The 17,446-nt window shown below is 47.1% G+C and overlaps 1 protein-coding gene across 3 annotated transcripts in view; it reads left to right on the forward strand.

Moving 5' to 3' along the window:
* The window catches only part of RGS12 (regulator of G protein signaling 12), a 177,442-nt gene that overhangs the window by 109,703 nt on the left and 50,293 nt on the right, over nt 1-17,446 (forward strand). For all 3 annotated transcript variants that reach the window (XM_077136288.1, XM_077136289.1, XM_077136290.1), the window contains exon 4: nt 288-309. In XM_077136288.1, the coding sequence (XP_076992403.1) occupies nt 288-309 (22 nt within the window). The remainder of the gene's footprint in view (nt 1-287; nt 310-17,446) is intronic.

A 17,446-nucleotide genomic window follows, 5' to 3' on the forward strand; every position in this document is an offset into this window, starting at 1 on the left:
CGGGCGCCCGGGAAGGGGGCGCCGAGGGTGGGCGCGTGTGTCCCTCGGGGTGGTCCAGCCCAGCTGCCTCCCCGCCCTGATGCCCAGTGGGACTCTCGGACACCGGGCTGGGCTGGGGCGGGCCGGGGCGGGCCGGGGCGGGGCTCCGCGCAGGTGGGGCGGTGCTGGCCTCCCTGCCCCGCGCTGGGTTCACCTGGAGAGCCTCCCAGCTGCGCTCCTCCGGCCGCGCGTTCCCGGGCTCTGCCATGCGGCCTCATTAACTCATGTCTCTCTCTCTTTTCTTGCAGTCTGCAACCGTGTCCGACGGGGGTAAGTCACAGCCTCTCATGGCTCTTTGTGTTGCTTTTGGTGAAGTTTCCACGTGTGACAGTGTTTGGTCCAACTCCTGGAGAGGCTGCCCGCAGCCCTTGTCTGGTGCCGCGGGTCATTTTCCGTGGACTTTGGGCTGGTGGGCCGGCACCCCGGGGACGCATCCACCTGAGTGGGCGCCAGGAGGCCTGGGCCCTTGGGCGGCGGCCTGGTCGTGTCTCACCTGGGCGCCTCACCTGGGCTCCTCGCCTCCCCTGCCTGGGCCTGGCAAGCCGGGACGTGCTGCGGCTGCTGGTGGTTGTATAACCAGCTTTTGAATCAGCAAGTTAGGAATGATTTCAGACTTCTTGCTAATTTGAGCAGTTCTGGAAATTTGGATGACACTTTCAGTTGCTAAATCTTTTCTCAGGGGAGGTATAGTAGATGGGTTATAAATGGACAGTTGGAGATGAAGATGAATCGAAAATGTTCTGCCTTTAACTGACCTATACATGGAACTCTTCTCGGGGACTGCTTCGAAAGGCAGAGCTGAGACCTCAGTTCGCCTTAGAGGCCTTCACTGCTCTGGGCATTTCAACCCAGTGATTGTCTTAAAGGAGCAGTGAGTTGCTTCTAGGTTCCATGCTTCTGTACGCATAAGATTTTCATCTGTTCTTAGTTTATTTTCCTGCCTATGAGAGTTGAAATATGTGATTTATCAAAAGGTATCCTTCAGCCCTTAATTTTCATTTAACCTCTGGGTGCGGCTGTGAAGCATTGCTGCTGGAAGCAGGAGGCGCCCAGCTAGGGCATGGCCAGTGGGCGGCCTGATTCCAGAGCTGAAGAGAAACTCAGCGCAGTTTCTTGAAACTTGCTGTAGTCCCATGACTGCTGGCTTTAGTCACTGACCTCAGAAAGGGCTGCTTCTAATGGAGAGGAGGGGGCTTAGAGACCTCCAGGCACAGGAAGGTCCCACAGGAAGCCAGAGCCCCTACTCTGTGTTCATTGTTTTTGTTTGTTTATTTGCTTTTAAGTAAAAGGAATTATGTTACCTGCTTTATATATAATACTGATCATGTCATCTAATCAGTCTTAATCTGGGAGTGGGAAAATTTTCCTTCATGAAAAGAAATAGGACCTGTAACCAAATCCAGTAGAAGTGGGTGATTTTTGTAATATTCTCTTCATGCTTGGCATTTCTCCTGTATTCTACCTGATCTTTTCTGGCAGAAGACATTCATTTCTGTAGGAAATTGCTGAATTTGAGAGGTTTATTTAATATATTCAGTTTAATCATGAATATTATTATTTATCCATCTTTAGTTTTCTTCTGTCAGCAATAGATACAAGGAAATCCAGGTAGTTTCCTTGTGTAGGTCATTCTATGGCTTTTTAAAAAAACTCCTTAGATTTGCCAGGTAGGACTGCTTCTGACAGCCCCACCCGAGCCCCGGGAGTCCACTCTGGAGGAAGCGGAGTCTTGTGGGGGCAGTGGATCTCCCCTCCCCGTGTGGGGGTTCCCTGCCCCTCTGGTCCCTCCCTCTCTTTCTCTTCAGACCCTGCTGCCACCAGGAATGGACTCTCCCTCCTCCCTGCAGAGACCTCCCAAACAGAGGCAGGGAGAGAAGGGATAGGGTGGCTATCTGATGAACTCCCCCTGAAATTCAGGAAGTGTGCCAGACGGCTCATACGTGCTTTACTTACTCACATTTCTAGGCTTTTAATTATTTTTCTGTCTTGAATGCCTTTTCTGATTATGAGCCTAAAAAAGGTTATTACATTTGCATCTTAATTCTGGGAGGTACATACTATATTCTGTTTTTTACAGGGAAGGACACTGAGGCACAGGAGGGCAAATTGTTCAAGGTCATGTGGATACTGAGTTCAGTATGTGGGGCCTCGCCCAGGTCTGCCTGACCCCAGCCTGGACCCCCATGCCCCCATGCCCACTCTCTTTCTCTAGCCCCGTCCTACTCAGAACCCCAGGTCCTGCTCTGGACCCGCATTCCTGAGCCCCCCACCCCCTAGTGTTCTGACCTCCCCACTTGACCTATGAGGGCTGGAACTCTCCCTGCCCGGGGCTGAAAGAGGGGACCTCGCCTGCCCATCTTTCACCACAGTGGACAGGAGCTGGTGGAGAGGACCCAGGCGGAAACTCGGAAAGTGTTCTCAGAGATGTTTTCACATTCCTGGTGAGGCCCTGAGGCACCCTCAGTTGACTGGGGGTGACTGGGGACTCCAGTACCAGGCTGCTTCTGTGGGGTCAGGGTGCTCCCAGCTCTAAGCAGTGACTCCACAGCCAAGGTGGGGGCTGGCCCTACCTGGCCATCCAGTCGGGTTCCGGTGACTAACACATAATTCACTCAAATATATTTTGTGTCCACTTGGCCATGCCACTGAGATGATTTGGACTCTAACTTCTCTAGTCGGCGTTCCCTGCCATCCTTCTGTTGTGATGCTCTTGTGTAGTTCTGGGCTTTCTCCTAAAGGAAGCTGACGATGCCGTGGCTGCACCCCTGGCAACTTGCAGTGTAGTTCTTCACTCTTTCAGAATGAGGGCAGCCCAGAGTGGCCCCTCCTGTGGGCAGAGGGGGTTCTGTGCGAGAAGAATGAGAGGTTCGTCACTGGGGAGGGCGAGTTTTTGGGGAGACAGGAAAAGGAGGAACATTCCAGCAGTTATAGATGGCTGAAAACTGTCACGATCTGCCTTGTGGGAAGTTATTCAGATGGTTCATACGGAAGCTTGAGGCTGGCCTGGAACGAGATTATAGTGGTAACCTTCCAGGTGTTGATGGAAAAAAGAACTTTTCATTTCCCTGCCCCTGGGGTTTTGCACAGTGCAGCCCCGTTGTAATAATAGCTCATTCCCACATTTTACTTCTTTTTCTTTTTATTCTGCCAGGCAGCTTTGCAGAGCCCCGACCCCACCCGCGCACACACCCTCCAAGGGAGGCTGTGTTGCCGTTGCTGGATAAGTCTTCTGAAGTTGAGAAACCAAGACCATCAACAGGAGGCGCTCCTGTACTGGCCCACGTCCACGTGCCACCCTGGCTCTTAGGGGATCCTTGCACTTGGATGTCTCTCTCACACACGCACACACACACCCACTGCTTTGACTGCTTCATCTATACCCCACATTTAACTCGAGTCCCCCCCTCCCCAAGCGTTTTCCTCGCAGTCTCTAAAGGCCTGGGTGAAGCCGGGCTTGGGGCTCCACCCCTCCTTTGCAGAGAAGGAGCTCAGCCTTTTTCCCTCCCCATCGGTCACCACCCACCAGACACGCCCCCTTCCGGCCCTCCACCCCTGCTGGCTCCGCTCCTCCACCGGCCCCGCCCCTCTGTCAGCCACGCCCCCTTCTGCTGGCCCCGCCCACAGCCCTGCTTTGCTTCTGCTCTCTCTTTGCCTGAACCGCCTGCCCTTTCGCTGTGTTCCCCGCAGAGCAGCCTCAGTGATCTGCCCAGGCCTTTCGATGGAGCTCTGTGTCCCTCATACACCATGAGGTGCTCTCTGGTGGCCTTCAGGCCCAGTGGACTCACCTGTCACAGGCCCCCTCACCTGGTCTCTGGGTGGTGCCCTTGGTCTCCCGTGGCACATACTCTTCCCACTGCCCCACTCTGCCCATCTCCTGTGCCCTTGTCCTTCCAACATCACTTTTCTTTCAACTGTCCTGGGTTTAATTGTCCCCCGAATCACTGGACTTTGCTGCCACCCTCCCCCCATGCTAGAAAGGGGCCTGCATGGGGCGGTGGCTGGTGCTTCTAGAATGGGCCTCTGCAGGCAGTGGCCGGTCCCCAGCACAGCCCCTAGCTAGCTGAGAAATATTTGTTGGACAAATGACTGCATTATGGCATTTATGATGCATGGTAGCAGCAGAGTGAGACTTCGGTTAGAACAGTAGTTTTCAGAGATTTTACTTTTTAGTGATGAAACCCTCTGGAAGAAAAATGAAAGTTAGTGAATCCCGTTCAACAAAATATAGACGTGGGAATGTCCTGGTTGGAGGTGCGGCGCGTCAGAACCTCTGGGGTCCCTGACCACAGGCCCACGGCCAGGGGCGTTTCCGCGGGAGGCCCGGCTGGGAGAGGTCGGCCAGGCAGGGAGCGGGGCGCCCCAAGCTGCTGTCCCCTGGTCCCCTGCACCTCGTCGTGCTCGCTGCGTGGGGCAAGGGGCAGAGGTGGGGTCCCTGCGGCCGTGTGGCCCGTGACAGCTCGCTGGCTCCGGGAGATGCTCCGTCCTGTTTGCGCCGCAGGCCATGGAGGCGGGGCCGCCTGACCCCACAGCCGGACCTTTCCACCAAGGCGCTGAACCTCCAGTATTCCCGCTGGTATACTATGTATTTAATATTTTAGGAAAATGACTTTGGTTTTGCAAAATGATACCTACTTGTTATAAGTATTTTAAGCAATAAAAAGCAGTACACAGAACCTGGTAACAAAGATCAGTCCGAATCCCCCAGCTCAGAAGGGGCAGCGTTGTCCTAGGGGAGTGTGAGCACACCTGGGCAGGTGGTCTTGGCTGTGGGCACAGCGCATCGACCCTGGGTGGGGGGGCAGGTAGGCCACCAGCCGCCCTCCCTCCTCGCTGTCCCTTTGCCTAGAGGTGGCCTTAGAGTCCGAGTGCCCGCGGCCCCCAGGGCAGAGGTGTCCGCCTGCCCAGGTCTCCTCTGACCACCCTCGCCGGCCTGGGGTCTGGGCTGTGGTTCTCTGTGGAGGCCCTTGAGAAGCCTGGGGGCTCTGTATCCCCAGGTCTTGTTCGCCGAAGTCGGTTCTCATTATACACCGGAGACAATTTGGGAGAGAATGTCCTTTTCTGCATCAATAATTTGATTTTCAGATGTGTCCGACGCTGCTAATCTTGAGTGATTCTGTAACAGTGCTGGGTTTGTCCTCAGTTTGCCTTGTTAGCTCTGTGTTCTCCCCCTTCTCTCACAGAACGCTGAGAAAGAAACTTCTCTAGGCCATTTCCTAGCATACCAAATCTTGTGCTTGTCTTCTGCGTGCCTTCTGTCCATCCACACATGTACCCCCCATCCTTCTCTTTATTCATTCACCCGCCCACCTTGAGTTCCTGCATCCTCCCCACTGTCCCACACTAGCGAGAATGTTCTGGTTGCTGTTGACTCACCTTCCTTCCCCAGAGTGACTGCTGGGAACCCACGGGCGGTCGGACAGATGGACAACTCACACAACCTGCCAGAACCTTTTTTCCTTTCTCACCCTTCTTGATTTCTCTTTTTCCTTTTTCTTGTTTGAGGTTCATGGTATGAGATAGTGCTCTCTTTTCTGGTTGCCTTGCTCTTTTAAAAAAAGAATTTTTATTTATATTTTTCTTAGAGAAGTGGTAGGTTTACAGAAAAACCATGTAGAAAATGCAGAGTCCCCATATACAACCATCCCAATATAGATTTCCCCTTAATTAGCACCTTGCATTAGTGTGGCGCCTTTGTTACAGGTGATGAAACCATACCATTATAATTATACCGTTAACTGTGGCCCGTGGTTTGCATTAGGGACCACTGTGGTGTGTGGTCCTATGTATCTTTTTAAAATTTTTGATTCCAGTAACATACATACAACCTAAAATTTCCCCCTTTGGCTACATTCCGATATAGAAATCAGTGGTGTTAATTACAGTCAGTGTTTTGCAGCTAATCAACATCCTCCAGCACCACAGCTTTTCTCTCATCCCCAACAGAAATTAATTAGAAACTAAAAAAATAATAATTTTAATGCAGTTTATTGAGATATGTTTATACACCACACAGTCCTTCCAGACCAATTAAGCTTTAACTCCTGGCCCTCTCCAGCCCCTAGTGACATGTGTCTCTGGTCATGAGAAAACTCTGTGATTTGCTCACCCTACTTGTTACATATCAGTGACGTCAGGCAGTATGTGTCCTTCGTGTGTGGGCTTGTTTCACTCCACATGTCTTCAGGGTTCACCCATGTCCTTGCATGTGTCAGACTCTAATCCCTTTTATGAGTGCCTAATACTCTGTTGTGTCTGCACCGCACTTCGGTTATCCATTCATTTGTTAAGGGACACTTGAGAGGCTTCCGTCTTTTGGCACTTGTGAATAATGCCACTATGAACATTGGTATGAAGAGAGACGTTCCAGCCCCTGCTTTTCCGTGTTTTTTAGTATATACTTAGTAGTGGGATTGCTGGGTGCTCTAGTCTGCTAGCTGCCAGAATGCAGTATACCAGAAGCAGAATGTCTTTTAAAAGGGGGAATGTAATAAGTTGCTAGTTTACAGTTTTAAGGCCGAGAAAATGTCCTAATTAAAACCAGTCTATAGAAATGTCCAGTCAGAGTCATCCATGGAAAGATACCTTAGTTCAAGAAGGCCGATGAAGTTCAGAGTTTCTCTCTCAAGTGAGAAGGCACATGGTGAACACGGTCAGGGCTTCTCTCTCAGCTGGAAGGACACATGGTGAACACAGCATCATTTGCTAGCTTCTCTCCTGGCTTCCCTTCATGAAGCTCCCCGGGAGGCGTTTTCCTTCTTCATTTCCAAAGGTCACTGGCTGATGAACTCTCTGCTTCTCATGGCTATGTCCTTCTGCTCTCTCAGAATCTCCTCATTCTCCACAATGTTTCCTCTTTTATAGGATTCCAGTAAACTAATCAAGACCCACCCGAATGGGTGGAGACACGTCTCCACCTAATCCAGTTTAACAACCACTCTTGATTGAGTCAAATCTCTAGGGAGATGATCTCATTACAGCTTCAAACATACAGTGCTGACTAGGGATTAGAAGATACGGCTGCCTTTACAAAATGGGATTAGGATTGAATCATGGCTTTTCTAGGGTTCATACATCCTTTCACACCAGCACACTGGGTCATATAGTAATTCTGTACTTTGTTTCTGAGGAGCCATCAGTCTGTCTTCCACAGCGGTTGCACCATTTTACATTCCCACCAGCAATGAATGAGTGTTCCTATTTCTCCACAGCCTCCCCAACACTTATTTTACATTTTTAAAAATAGTAGCTGTTCTCCTTGGTGTGAAATGGTATCTCATTGTGGTTTCAATTTGCATTTCTCTGATGAGTAATGATGGTGAACATTTTTTCATGTGATTATTCACCATTTGTATATCCTCTTCGAAGACATTACTATTCAAGTCTTTTGCCCATTTTTAAACTGGGTTGTTTGCCTTTGATTGTTAAGTTGTAGGGCTTCTTTACATATTATGGATAGTCAAACCTTATTGGATATGTAGTTTCCAAATAATCCCCCTATTCTAATGTTGCCTTTTTACTTTCGTGTAAAAAAGTTTTTAACTTTGTTGAAGTCCCATTTATTTATTTTTAATTTTGCTTATTGTGCTTTTGGTGAGAAATCTAAGAAACCATTGCCTAATAAAAGATCCTGAAGATGCTTCCCCGTGTTTTCTTCTAGGTTTTTTGTAGTTTTGGGTCTCATATTTAGTTTTTTTCTTCATTCATTTAGAGTTAATTTCTGTATCCATTGTGAGATGGGGTCCACCATCTTTCTTTATATAGAGATCTAGTTTTCCCAGCACCATTTGTTGGAGAGACTGTCCTTTCCCCGTTGAGTAGATTTGCCACTCTGGTAAAAAAAAGAAAAACTCAATTGGCCATAGATGTGAGGGTTTATTTCTGGACTTTCAGTTTGATCCCATTGGTCTATATGCCTATCCTTGTGCCAGTACCTTGCTATTTTTTTAAATATTTTTTATTGTGAAATACATATGCAGAAAAGTGATAAATTTCAAAGTACAGTTTAACAAATAGTTATAGAGAAAATTTCAAAGTATGATATGGTTTACAGTTCCACAATTTCCTTCTAGCTGTTTTAATATACTAGGGACTAGCAAGAAATATCAATATAATGATTCCCTAGTCAAAATGTTAAAAATTTTAACATATTTAAAATTTGTTAAATATGCTATTTTGATTACAATAGCTTTGTAATAAACTTCATAACTGGGAAGCCTGAGTTCCCCAACTTCATTCATTTTCAAGATGGTTTTGGCTGTTTGGGGGGGGAGTCCTTTATCCTTCATATAAATTTAATGATTGGCTTTTCCATTTCTAAAAAGAAAGCTGCTGGAATTTTTATTAATGTTGCATTGAATCTGTAAATCATTTTGGATAGAACTGACACATACTAACAATATTTGGTCTTCCAATCCGTGACCACAGAATGTCTTTTCATTTATTTAATTCTTCTTTGATCTCCTTTTATAATGTTTTATAGTTTCCTCTGTACAAGTCTTTTAATATCCTTGGTTAGATTTATTCCTAGATATTTGTTTCTTTTTAGTTGCTATTATAAATGGATTATTTTTCTTTATTTCTTTTTCTACTTCTTCACTACTCATGTATGGAAACACTACAGTGATTTTTTTCATGATGATCTTGTACCCTGCGAATTTGCTAAAAAATTCTAGTAGCTTTGTTGGAAATTTTCTCTGTATGGGATCATTTCATCTGCAAATAGGGAGAGTTTTTCCTTCTTCCTTTCCCTAGATACCTTTTATTTCTTTTTCTAGCCTAATTGCTCCGGCTAGAACTTCCAGAACAATTCTGAGTAACAATGATGACACTGGGCATCCTTGTCTTGTTCCAGATCTTAGAGGGAAAGGTTTCAGTCTTCCACCATTGACACTTCTATTCCTCGTTTTATAGGCGTTTCTATAAAAAGAGGGTATTGGATTTTTGTCACATCTTTTCTGCATCAATTGAGTTGATCATGTGTTTTTTTTCCTTTGATTTATTAATGTGGTATAATCCCCTGATTAATTTTCTTGTGTTTAATGACCCTTGCATAACTGGGATAAATCCCACTTGATCATGTAAAAGTTTTTTGTTTTTCCTTTTTGTATGCTGTATGACAGGGTCACATTTTATTATGTTTCCATGTGAGTATCCTGTTACTGCAGCATCAGTTGTTGAGTTTTTGTTTGTTTGTTTTGCTTATTTGTTTGTTTTTTTGGGAAGTGCATGGACCGGCAGTTGAACCCAGGTCGCCCACATGGCAGGTGAGAATCCTACCGCTGAGCTACCCTTACAACCCCTACCCGCCCCGTGTTATATAGGTTTTTAATGTGCTGTTGAATTCAGTTTCCTAACACTTTGTTGAGGATTTTTACATATATGTTCAAAGGGTGTATAATTTCTTTCCTTCTGATGTCTTTATCTGGCTGTGGTGTTTGAAGCGACGCTGGCCTCATGGGACGAGCTAGGATGTGCCCTCTTCAGTCGTCGCAGCGGAGTTTGAGCAGTGTCAGCAGTCACGTTCTCTCTTTGACTAGTTGGTAAAATTCACCACTGGAGCCATCTGGTCCTGGGTTTTTCTTTGTTTGGCTTTTGAGAATTATTAGTGATTTAATGTCTTTACTTGTTATTGGTTGGTTGAGATGTTTTATTTCCTCTTCATTCCGTGGAGGTAGTTTGTGTGCTTCTAGGAATTTGTCCACTTCATCTCATTTGTTGGGATGCATTTATTCATAGTGTCATCCTATAATGCTTTTTATTTCTATGGGTTTTTGAGTAATGTCTCTTCTTTCATTTTTTCTGCTTTTTTTTTGGTTATTTGCATCCTCTTTTTCCTTTGTCAGTCTAGCTGAAGATTTTTCCATTGTTTTATCTTCTCAAAGAACCAACTTTAAAATATATATATTTTATTGAGATATCTTCACACACATACAGTCCATCCAAAGTATATAGTCAGGGGCTTACAATATCATCACATAGTTGTGTACTCATCACCATGATCATTTTTAGAACATTTATATCACTCCAGAAAAACAAAATTAAAGGAAAAACTGACATACCCCATACCCCTTACCCTTCCCTCTCTTTGACCACTGGTATTTCAATCTACCCAATTTTTGTTTTTACTCTTTATCCTGTCCCCTATTATTTATCTATTTTTGTTCTTAATTTTTTACTCATCTGTCCATACCATGGATAAAGGGAGCATCAGATACAGAGTTTTCACAATCACACAGTCACATTGTAAAAGCTGTATCTTTATACAGTTGTCTTCAAGAATCAAAGCTACAGAACACAGCTCAACATTTCAGGTACTTCCCTACAGCCGCTCCAGTACACCCTAAACTAAAAAGGGATATTATATAATGCGTAAGAATAACCTCCAGGATAGCCTCTCGACTCTGTTTGGAATCTCTCAGCCACTGAAAGTTTATTTTGTCTCATTTCCCTTTTCCCCATATTGGTCAAGAAGGCTTTCTCAATCCCATGATGCCAGGTCCCGGCTCATCCCAAGAGGCAGGTCCCATATTTCCAGGGAGACTACACGCTGGGAGTCATGTCCCATGTGGTGGGGAGGGCGGTGAGTTCACCTGCTGAGTTGGGCTTAGAGAGGCCACATCTGAGCAACAAAAGAGGTTTAAAGAATCAGTTTTTTTTTCCACATGGGCAGGCCCCAGGAATCGAACCCAGGTCTCCAGCATGGCAGGCAAGAACTCTGCCTGCTGAGCCACTGTGGCCCGCCTAAAAGAATCAACTTTTGAGTTCATTGTTTCTCTCTCTTTTTTTTAAATTCTCTATTTCATTTATCTCTGCTCTCATCTTTGTTATTTCCTTCCTTCTGCTCATTTTGAGTTTAGACTTATCTTTTTCTAGATTCTCCAGATGTGAGGTTAGGTCTCAGATTCAAGGTCTTCTTGTTTTTATTTGTAAGCATTTAGAACTATATTCCTCTCACCACTGCCTTTGCTGCATCCCATAAATTTTGATACATTGTGCCTCTCCTAATTTCTCTTGTGATTTCTTCTTTTACCTATTGGTTGTTTGTGTGTTATTTAATTTCCATGTATTTATGAATTTTCCAATTTTCCCTCTATTATTCTAGCTTCATTCCTTTGTGGTTAGAAAAAATGCATTGTATGATTTCTGTATTTTCGAATTTATTGAGACTTGTTTGTGACTTGTTTTCTATGCTAGAAAATGACCTGGGTGCACTAGAGAAGAGTATATACTCTGCTGTTGGGTAACATGTTCTAGATGTTAGGTCTAGATGGCTTATACTATCACTCAGGTCTTATGTTTCTTTATTGATCTACTGTCTAAAGGTTCTGTCTGTTATTGAAAGAGGTGTAATGATGTCTTCTACTGTTAATGTAGAAGCTTTTATTTCTCCCTTCTGTATACATTGGGGCTCTGCCTGTAGGTGTACATGTATTTATAATTCTGTTGAATAGGTCTCATCGTCAGTGTATTATCACCTTCTTTATCCTTCCATAACTAATTTTGACCTGAAGTCTATTTTATCTTATGCTAGTAGAGCTGGTAGTCAACCCACTTGTGTCTTTGAATTTTAAGTAAATCTCTCGTAAACAGTGTATAGTTGGGTTATGCTTTTTTATCCATTCTATCAGTCTCTGCCTTTTGACTGTGGGGTTTAATTCATATACCTTTAAAGTAACTACTTTTGCAATTTTGCTATTTGGCCTTTATAAGTTTTTTACCCTTTCTGTCCCTCAATTCTGCCGTAAATGCCAATTTTCATATTTAGTTGCTTTATTGAATTATACCAATTTGAATTCCTTCCCATTTAGCTCTCTGTATATTTTTCAGATATTCTGTTTGTAATTATTACGAGGCTTAAATTTATCACCCTAATTCTGTAACAATCTTGACAACTCAATGGCATTTACAGTGTTCCTATTTCTCTACCTTTTTTTGTACTTTGTTATGAACTGTATCTTTACACATTTATTTCAAAAGCCATATATTTATCATTACCTTTTATGTATTTGCATTTTAGAAGCTGTAAGAAGTAAAAGTTGGGTCACATGCCAAAAAACCGATCTAATAGTGCTAGCCTTTGAAACCACCACGTGGGTGCCTCTACCCCGGTCTTTACTCCTTTACGCTGCTTTGATCTACTGCCCAGGGCCTTTCCTTTCAGGCTGAAGAACCCTTTTAGCACTGCTTGTAGGACCGCTCTGGTGGTGCAGAGTCCCTTGGTTTACGTTTATCCGAGACTATGTTAATTTCTCCCTAATTTTTGAAATGATACGTAATTCTTTGTGGGCAGTTATTTTCTTTCAGCACTTGAACTGTTTTGTCCCCTGCCCGCTTGCCTCCATGGTTTTCGAGTATCCCTTCTGCCCCTTTCTGTCTTTCTTTTTCTGGAACTCCTGTGCCTTAAAGATTGGAATGCCTCGTGGGGCCCCACGCTCTCTCAGGCCCTCCCTCCTCTTTTCTGGTCCTCAGCCTGAATCATTTCACTTGTCTTTGAGTTTACTGATTCTTTCTCTGCCAGCTCCAATCTGCTATGGAAACCCTCTAGGGAATTTTTCATTTCATTATTATTCTCTTCAACTACAGTATTTCTGTTTGGTCATTTTAAAAATTTCTGTCTGTTTATTGAGATTCTCATATTGTTCATTCATTGTTTTCCTGATATACTTTTCTGTTTTCTTTTGTCTCACTGAGCACTTTTGAAGATGATTTATTTAAAGTCTTTATCCATGGCAAGGCACGGTGGCACAGTGGCAGAGTTCTAGCCTGCCATGCTGGAGCCAGGTTTGATTCCCAGTGCCTGCCCATGCTGAAAAAAAAAAAAAAGTGAAGTCTTTGTCCATTATGTCCAAAGTCTGGTCCTCTTTATTGCTGGTTTCTGGATCTTTATCCTGTTCTTTGGATGGGCCATCGTTTCCTGTTTCTTTGTTTGCCTTGTAATTGTTTGTTGCATACTATACATTTTAATATTTTTCTTACTCTGGACCTCCTGCACTGTCTATTCCTTAAGTTTGTATCCAGCTAGTGACTTGACTGAGTTTTCCTTGAGTGCCTGGAGATAACAGAAACAAACAGACCAGTGCACAAAATGCCTTTCGCGGTCTTTGCCCCTTGGCCCTGAGTTGGCAAGGGGCCTCCCTTAGAGCCTAGCCCTTATATCAAAACTGTCGTCATACAAGAGTGAAGTTCAGGGTCCTCTCGGTCTTTTTTGAGACTGTGACTTGTCCTGAGGAATTCTCCGAGTTACAGGAATCCAAATGTCTCCTTCTCCTCCCTGTGAAATGGGCTAAGTTGTATCCTAAGGCTGGTGATGCTTTGCCCCTGGCAGCGTTGCCTGAGGCCTGTAAGCTGCTGCTTCCTGCAGGGCAGGTTCTGGGCGGGCGGGTCATGGGCGCATTGCCTGGGTCAGCCTTTCAGTCAGGCATCCCCTGGCAGGAGAACAGGTGCTCTGCTCCCTCTGTGCAGTGCCTGGGTCCAGCAAGGGGGACACAGGACAGCTCCACATACACTGCAGGGTGGGAGTGGGATGGCAGCTGGTGCCCCTTGAGCTTCTCCTACCATTTGTAAAGCTGTGTCTTCCTGACTTGGTACTTGCCCGGAGTTTTGAGACATTGGTTTTGGCAGTTTTGCTAGTTATCTAGTTTTGCTAGTTATCTGTGGAGAAACTGTGGGCTGGAATTCCCTACGCCGCCATCCTGGCCCCTGGGTGCCTTCATCCAGGGCTTTTGTAAGCTTTTATCAGACATCTGATTCCCAGCTCTGTGCCCATGCCTGAATTGGGTATTGGGAAAGGAGAGTCGGTGAGCCCTCTTTATTTGCGCATGTTACCTATGCAGGCTGCTTCCTTGTTTTTAAATGGAACTGAGCCTGCAGTGAAAGAGGAAATGCCAGGCGCCTCTGGGGACACAGGCTGTAGGTTCTCAGTCCTCATCTTAGCTGGTCCAGCCAGGCCGTGGGGGAGGTGGGCGCCAGGCCCAGCTGCTCCCTCCCCAAGCCCGGCCAGGCTCACTCCCCCGGGACTGGGGGTGCGCATGGCCGCCCTCCTGGGGGCCACTCCTTCCAGGTGTCTGCCCCTCCTCATCCCCAGCTGGAGGAGGCCACATGGTAAGATCAGAGCAGAGGAAATCCTCACTCCTGCTTCTAGAGTCGGGGCCACCTCCCTCCGGATATCCAGTCCGCGGCTCAGCGTCTGGCGTACCCTGGGATCTGTTCCCTGGTCACGTTACATTTCGTGTTGTACTTTGGTCCTGAGCTCCCGGGGGCTCTTCTTTAGCCCCCACATGGACACACAGAGGAAATCCCAGTCGCAGGAACCCGCCGCTCCTTTTGCTTGTGCAGTGCTGGTTAATCCTCTGGGCCCCCTCACCTTGCCAGTGTTCCTCAGCTGGCTTCACACCTGATGTCTCACCTGGCCAGGCAGCGGGAGTCAGTTCTGACCCCTAACTCCACAGTGTGGCCACTGCCGCCCTAGGCAGGTCACCTGCTCATCGCTGCCTCCGTCGGTTGTCTTCCCACTGCATGCTGCGGGGGCTGGGGGCCTGGGAGGCCGGGGGTCCACGGGGCCTGAGGGACCGGGGGGCCTGGGGGGCCGGGGGTTCAGGGGGCCTGAGGGACCGGGGGGCCTGGGAGGCTGGGAGGCCACGGGGCCTGAGGGACCGGGGGGCCTGGGAGGCTGGGAGGCCACGGGGCCTGAGGGACCGGGGGGCCTGGGAGGCCGGGGGGCCAGGGGGCCTGAGGGACCGGGGGGCTTGGGAGGCTGGGAGGCCAGGCGGCCTGGGAGACTGGGGGCCTGGGGGCCCTGGGGAGCCTGGGCAGGGGCCCCCACTGCTGTTGGAGTAACAGGGGCTGGACTGCAGCCATCTGCAGAATTTAAGGTGTTAGAATCGTAATGCTTTTGGCAAATGAATTTGCATTTTTGTAAAACTCTGAAGGAGAAAGGGAAATGTCAAAAGCTCAAACCCTCCTGGGTCGGGTGTTTATATAGAGCTATTTAGTGAATTCACATTTCCTTTTCAGAACAGCTGTGTGGCCTCACTGCACAGTAAAAAAAAAAGTTTTCTATGTAGCTGAAATCAAATGTTAGTTTATTTTCTGTGTGAGAGGGGCTGTTTTAACCCAAACTGAGTATTTTGGTTTAATGTATGGCATTCCTTGCGGTTTGCTTTTGGGATTTAAAAGCCACACCCAGAATGAGGTAGCGCTGTCACCAGGCATAGCGCTGAGAGGGTTGCAAGCCGCCGTCAGACTCACACTGCAGCTCCTCAGCCTGGAAGCACGGCGGCTGCTGACTTCTGCGAAGAGCCCTTCCAGCGTCCATGCTTCTTTTGAGGCCTTACAAGATGTTTGGCGAGATCTTTTATTAGTAATGGTTTATATTCTGAATCCAATAGAAGTTCAAAAGAGATAAAGCCAGTGCCTGTGCCACTTCCGCCCGAAGCCCCGTGCTGCCATGTGGGCACCCTTGCACCAAACCCTTTTCAAAGTCTGAAGCGTCTGAGTGGGAATGGGGTCCCGCTGTGTGCCCTGCACCCTCCCTCCCCCACCCTGCCTGGCCCCAGGGGCGATGGGTTGCTTCTTGGGAAATGTCTCTGTCTGCAAGAGCCCCCCACCCGGCTCCCCCCACCTGGCAGCCCCCCACCCTCCACCCCCCGTGAGCCACGCTTTAGCACAGAGGCTGCAGGCGCCACCCACCCTGTTTTACACATTTGGTCCTTTGAACTTAAGGACTGTCAAAATGATGTGAAAACTGATAGATTCACGTTCAGCAGAACACATATAAAGTTGCGGAAAGAAGGCGTCGCTAGACTGGGTTGAAAATCTGGTTGACCAGCATACTTTAGGGGAAAGGCTGGCTTAGGCACAGGTGTGGAGGTGCGGTGGGCAGCTTTTCTTGGCCTGAGTCACGGGCTCTAAACTGGCATCCCCTCTGGGGAAGCCGGTGGGGTCCCCCTCATCGTGTGGCCTTCCGCAGCCTGGAGGCCCGGTGGTCCTGATTGTGGGGGCGCTGCTTGGGGGTTGCTGAGAGCCGGGCGGTGTTCACCCTCCGGGCATTTGGAACCTGGCTCACAGTCCATTAGAGCACTCGATTTCCCCCCACGGGCCGGTGAGGCTCTTTTTAAAATTCTTTTTTCTCTGTATTCTTCATTTTTCTTAGTTTCTTCTTTGCCTTTAAGTTCACTAACATATTCTTTTATACTGTTCAATTTGTTAGCAATTCTATCCTGTGAATTCTCATTTCAGTGATCATGCCTTTTATCTCTAGTACTTCCTTTTTTGTTCTTTACTTAAGACCTTTCATTTTCTCCTGTTATGTTTCTGGTTTCCTTTAAACCCTCGACTATGTTTATTTCTTTGCTGTTATAAAGTCCTTGTCTGCTAATTCCAGCCTCTCCATCATTTCTGGGTGTCTCACTGACAGAGTTTTCTCTGCCTCCGTCGGTCATCTTCCCACTGCATGCTGCGGGGGCCGGGGGCCTGGCTATGGACCACATTTTCTGCATCTCCACGTGTCTGGCCGTTTTTGAGTGGAGGTTGGATTTTGTTCTCTTACTCTAAAAAGTGTAGACATTTGTTTTGAGGGGCTTGTAAGCTGCTTCTCGGTCGGCGTGGTCTTTGCCAGGCTTGTTTCCTGGTTTCCTTTTGGGGTGGGTGCCACAGAACTCTAGGGCTAGCATTCTCCTGCCTCTGTACGAGCTCTGCGGACGACTGGGAAAGCTCCCTGAGGTTCTTTCCCAGCCTCGTGGGATGTGCCTCTGGTGCGGGGCGCACAGGAGAGGCGCAGGTGCAGGCGTCCACTCCAGGCGTCCGGGCTGCCCTCAGCACCTTCACCTCCGGCCCTGGGGGATACTGCCAAGCGCTCAGCCATAGGAAGCCACAGCCCAGGAGGAAATGAAGGCCGCCCCAAATACGCCAGGAGTTGATCTTTTATAGTTGAGTCTTGTGTCCTCATTAAAACCTACCCTGGCTTGCAATTCGGGGAATGAACCTTGAGGACAGTATGTTGAATGAAATAAGCCAGAAATGAAAAGACAAATATTATACTCCACTCATATGGACTTACTGTAATGTGCAAACTCAAGAGAACTGAAGTCAAGAGCATGGACTATCAGGTTGGGGCCTGTTTAAAGGGTCCTAGACTGTGAGCTCTTACAGCAGTCACATATTCCCAAGTTTTAACTGTTATTTCTTAATTCTGACATTCTGAGCTCCTTATGTATAGCCTGGCCATTCCCTGGACCTTTGGGCACCTGTGTGATCCTTAAGACTTCTAGTTAGAGCTCTGCAGCTCTGAAAGTCAGCATTATCCCGTTCAGCAGCTGCTAAAGAAGCTGAAAAAGAGACCAGACTTCAACTAGAGATATGCATGAAGCTGATCTGGTTAGGAGTAAGGTAAATCAGAATACAGGGTTAG

The sequence above is a fragment of the Tamandua tetradactyla genome, chromosome 19 (assembly GCF_023851605.1).
Source record: "Tamandua tetradactyla isolate mTamTet1 chromosome 19, mTamTet1.pri, whole genome shotgun sequence".
Classification (NCBI taxonomy): Eukaryota; Metazoa; Chordata; class Mammalia; order Pilosa; family Myrmecophagidae; genus Tamandua; species Tamandua tetradactyla.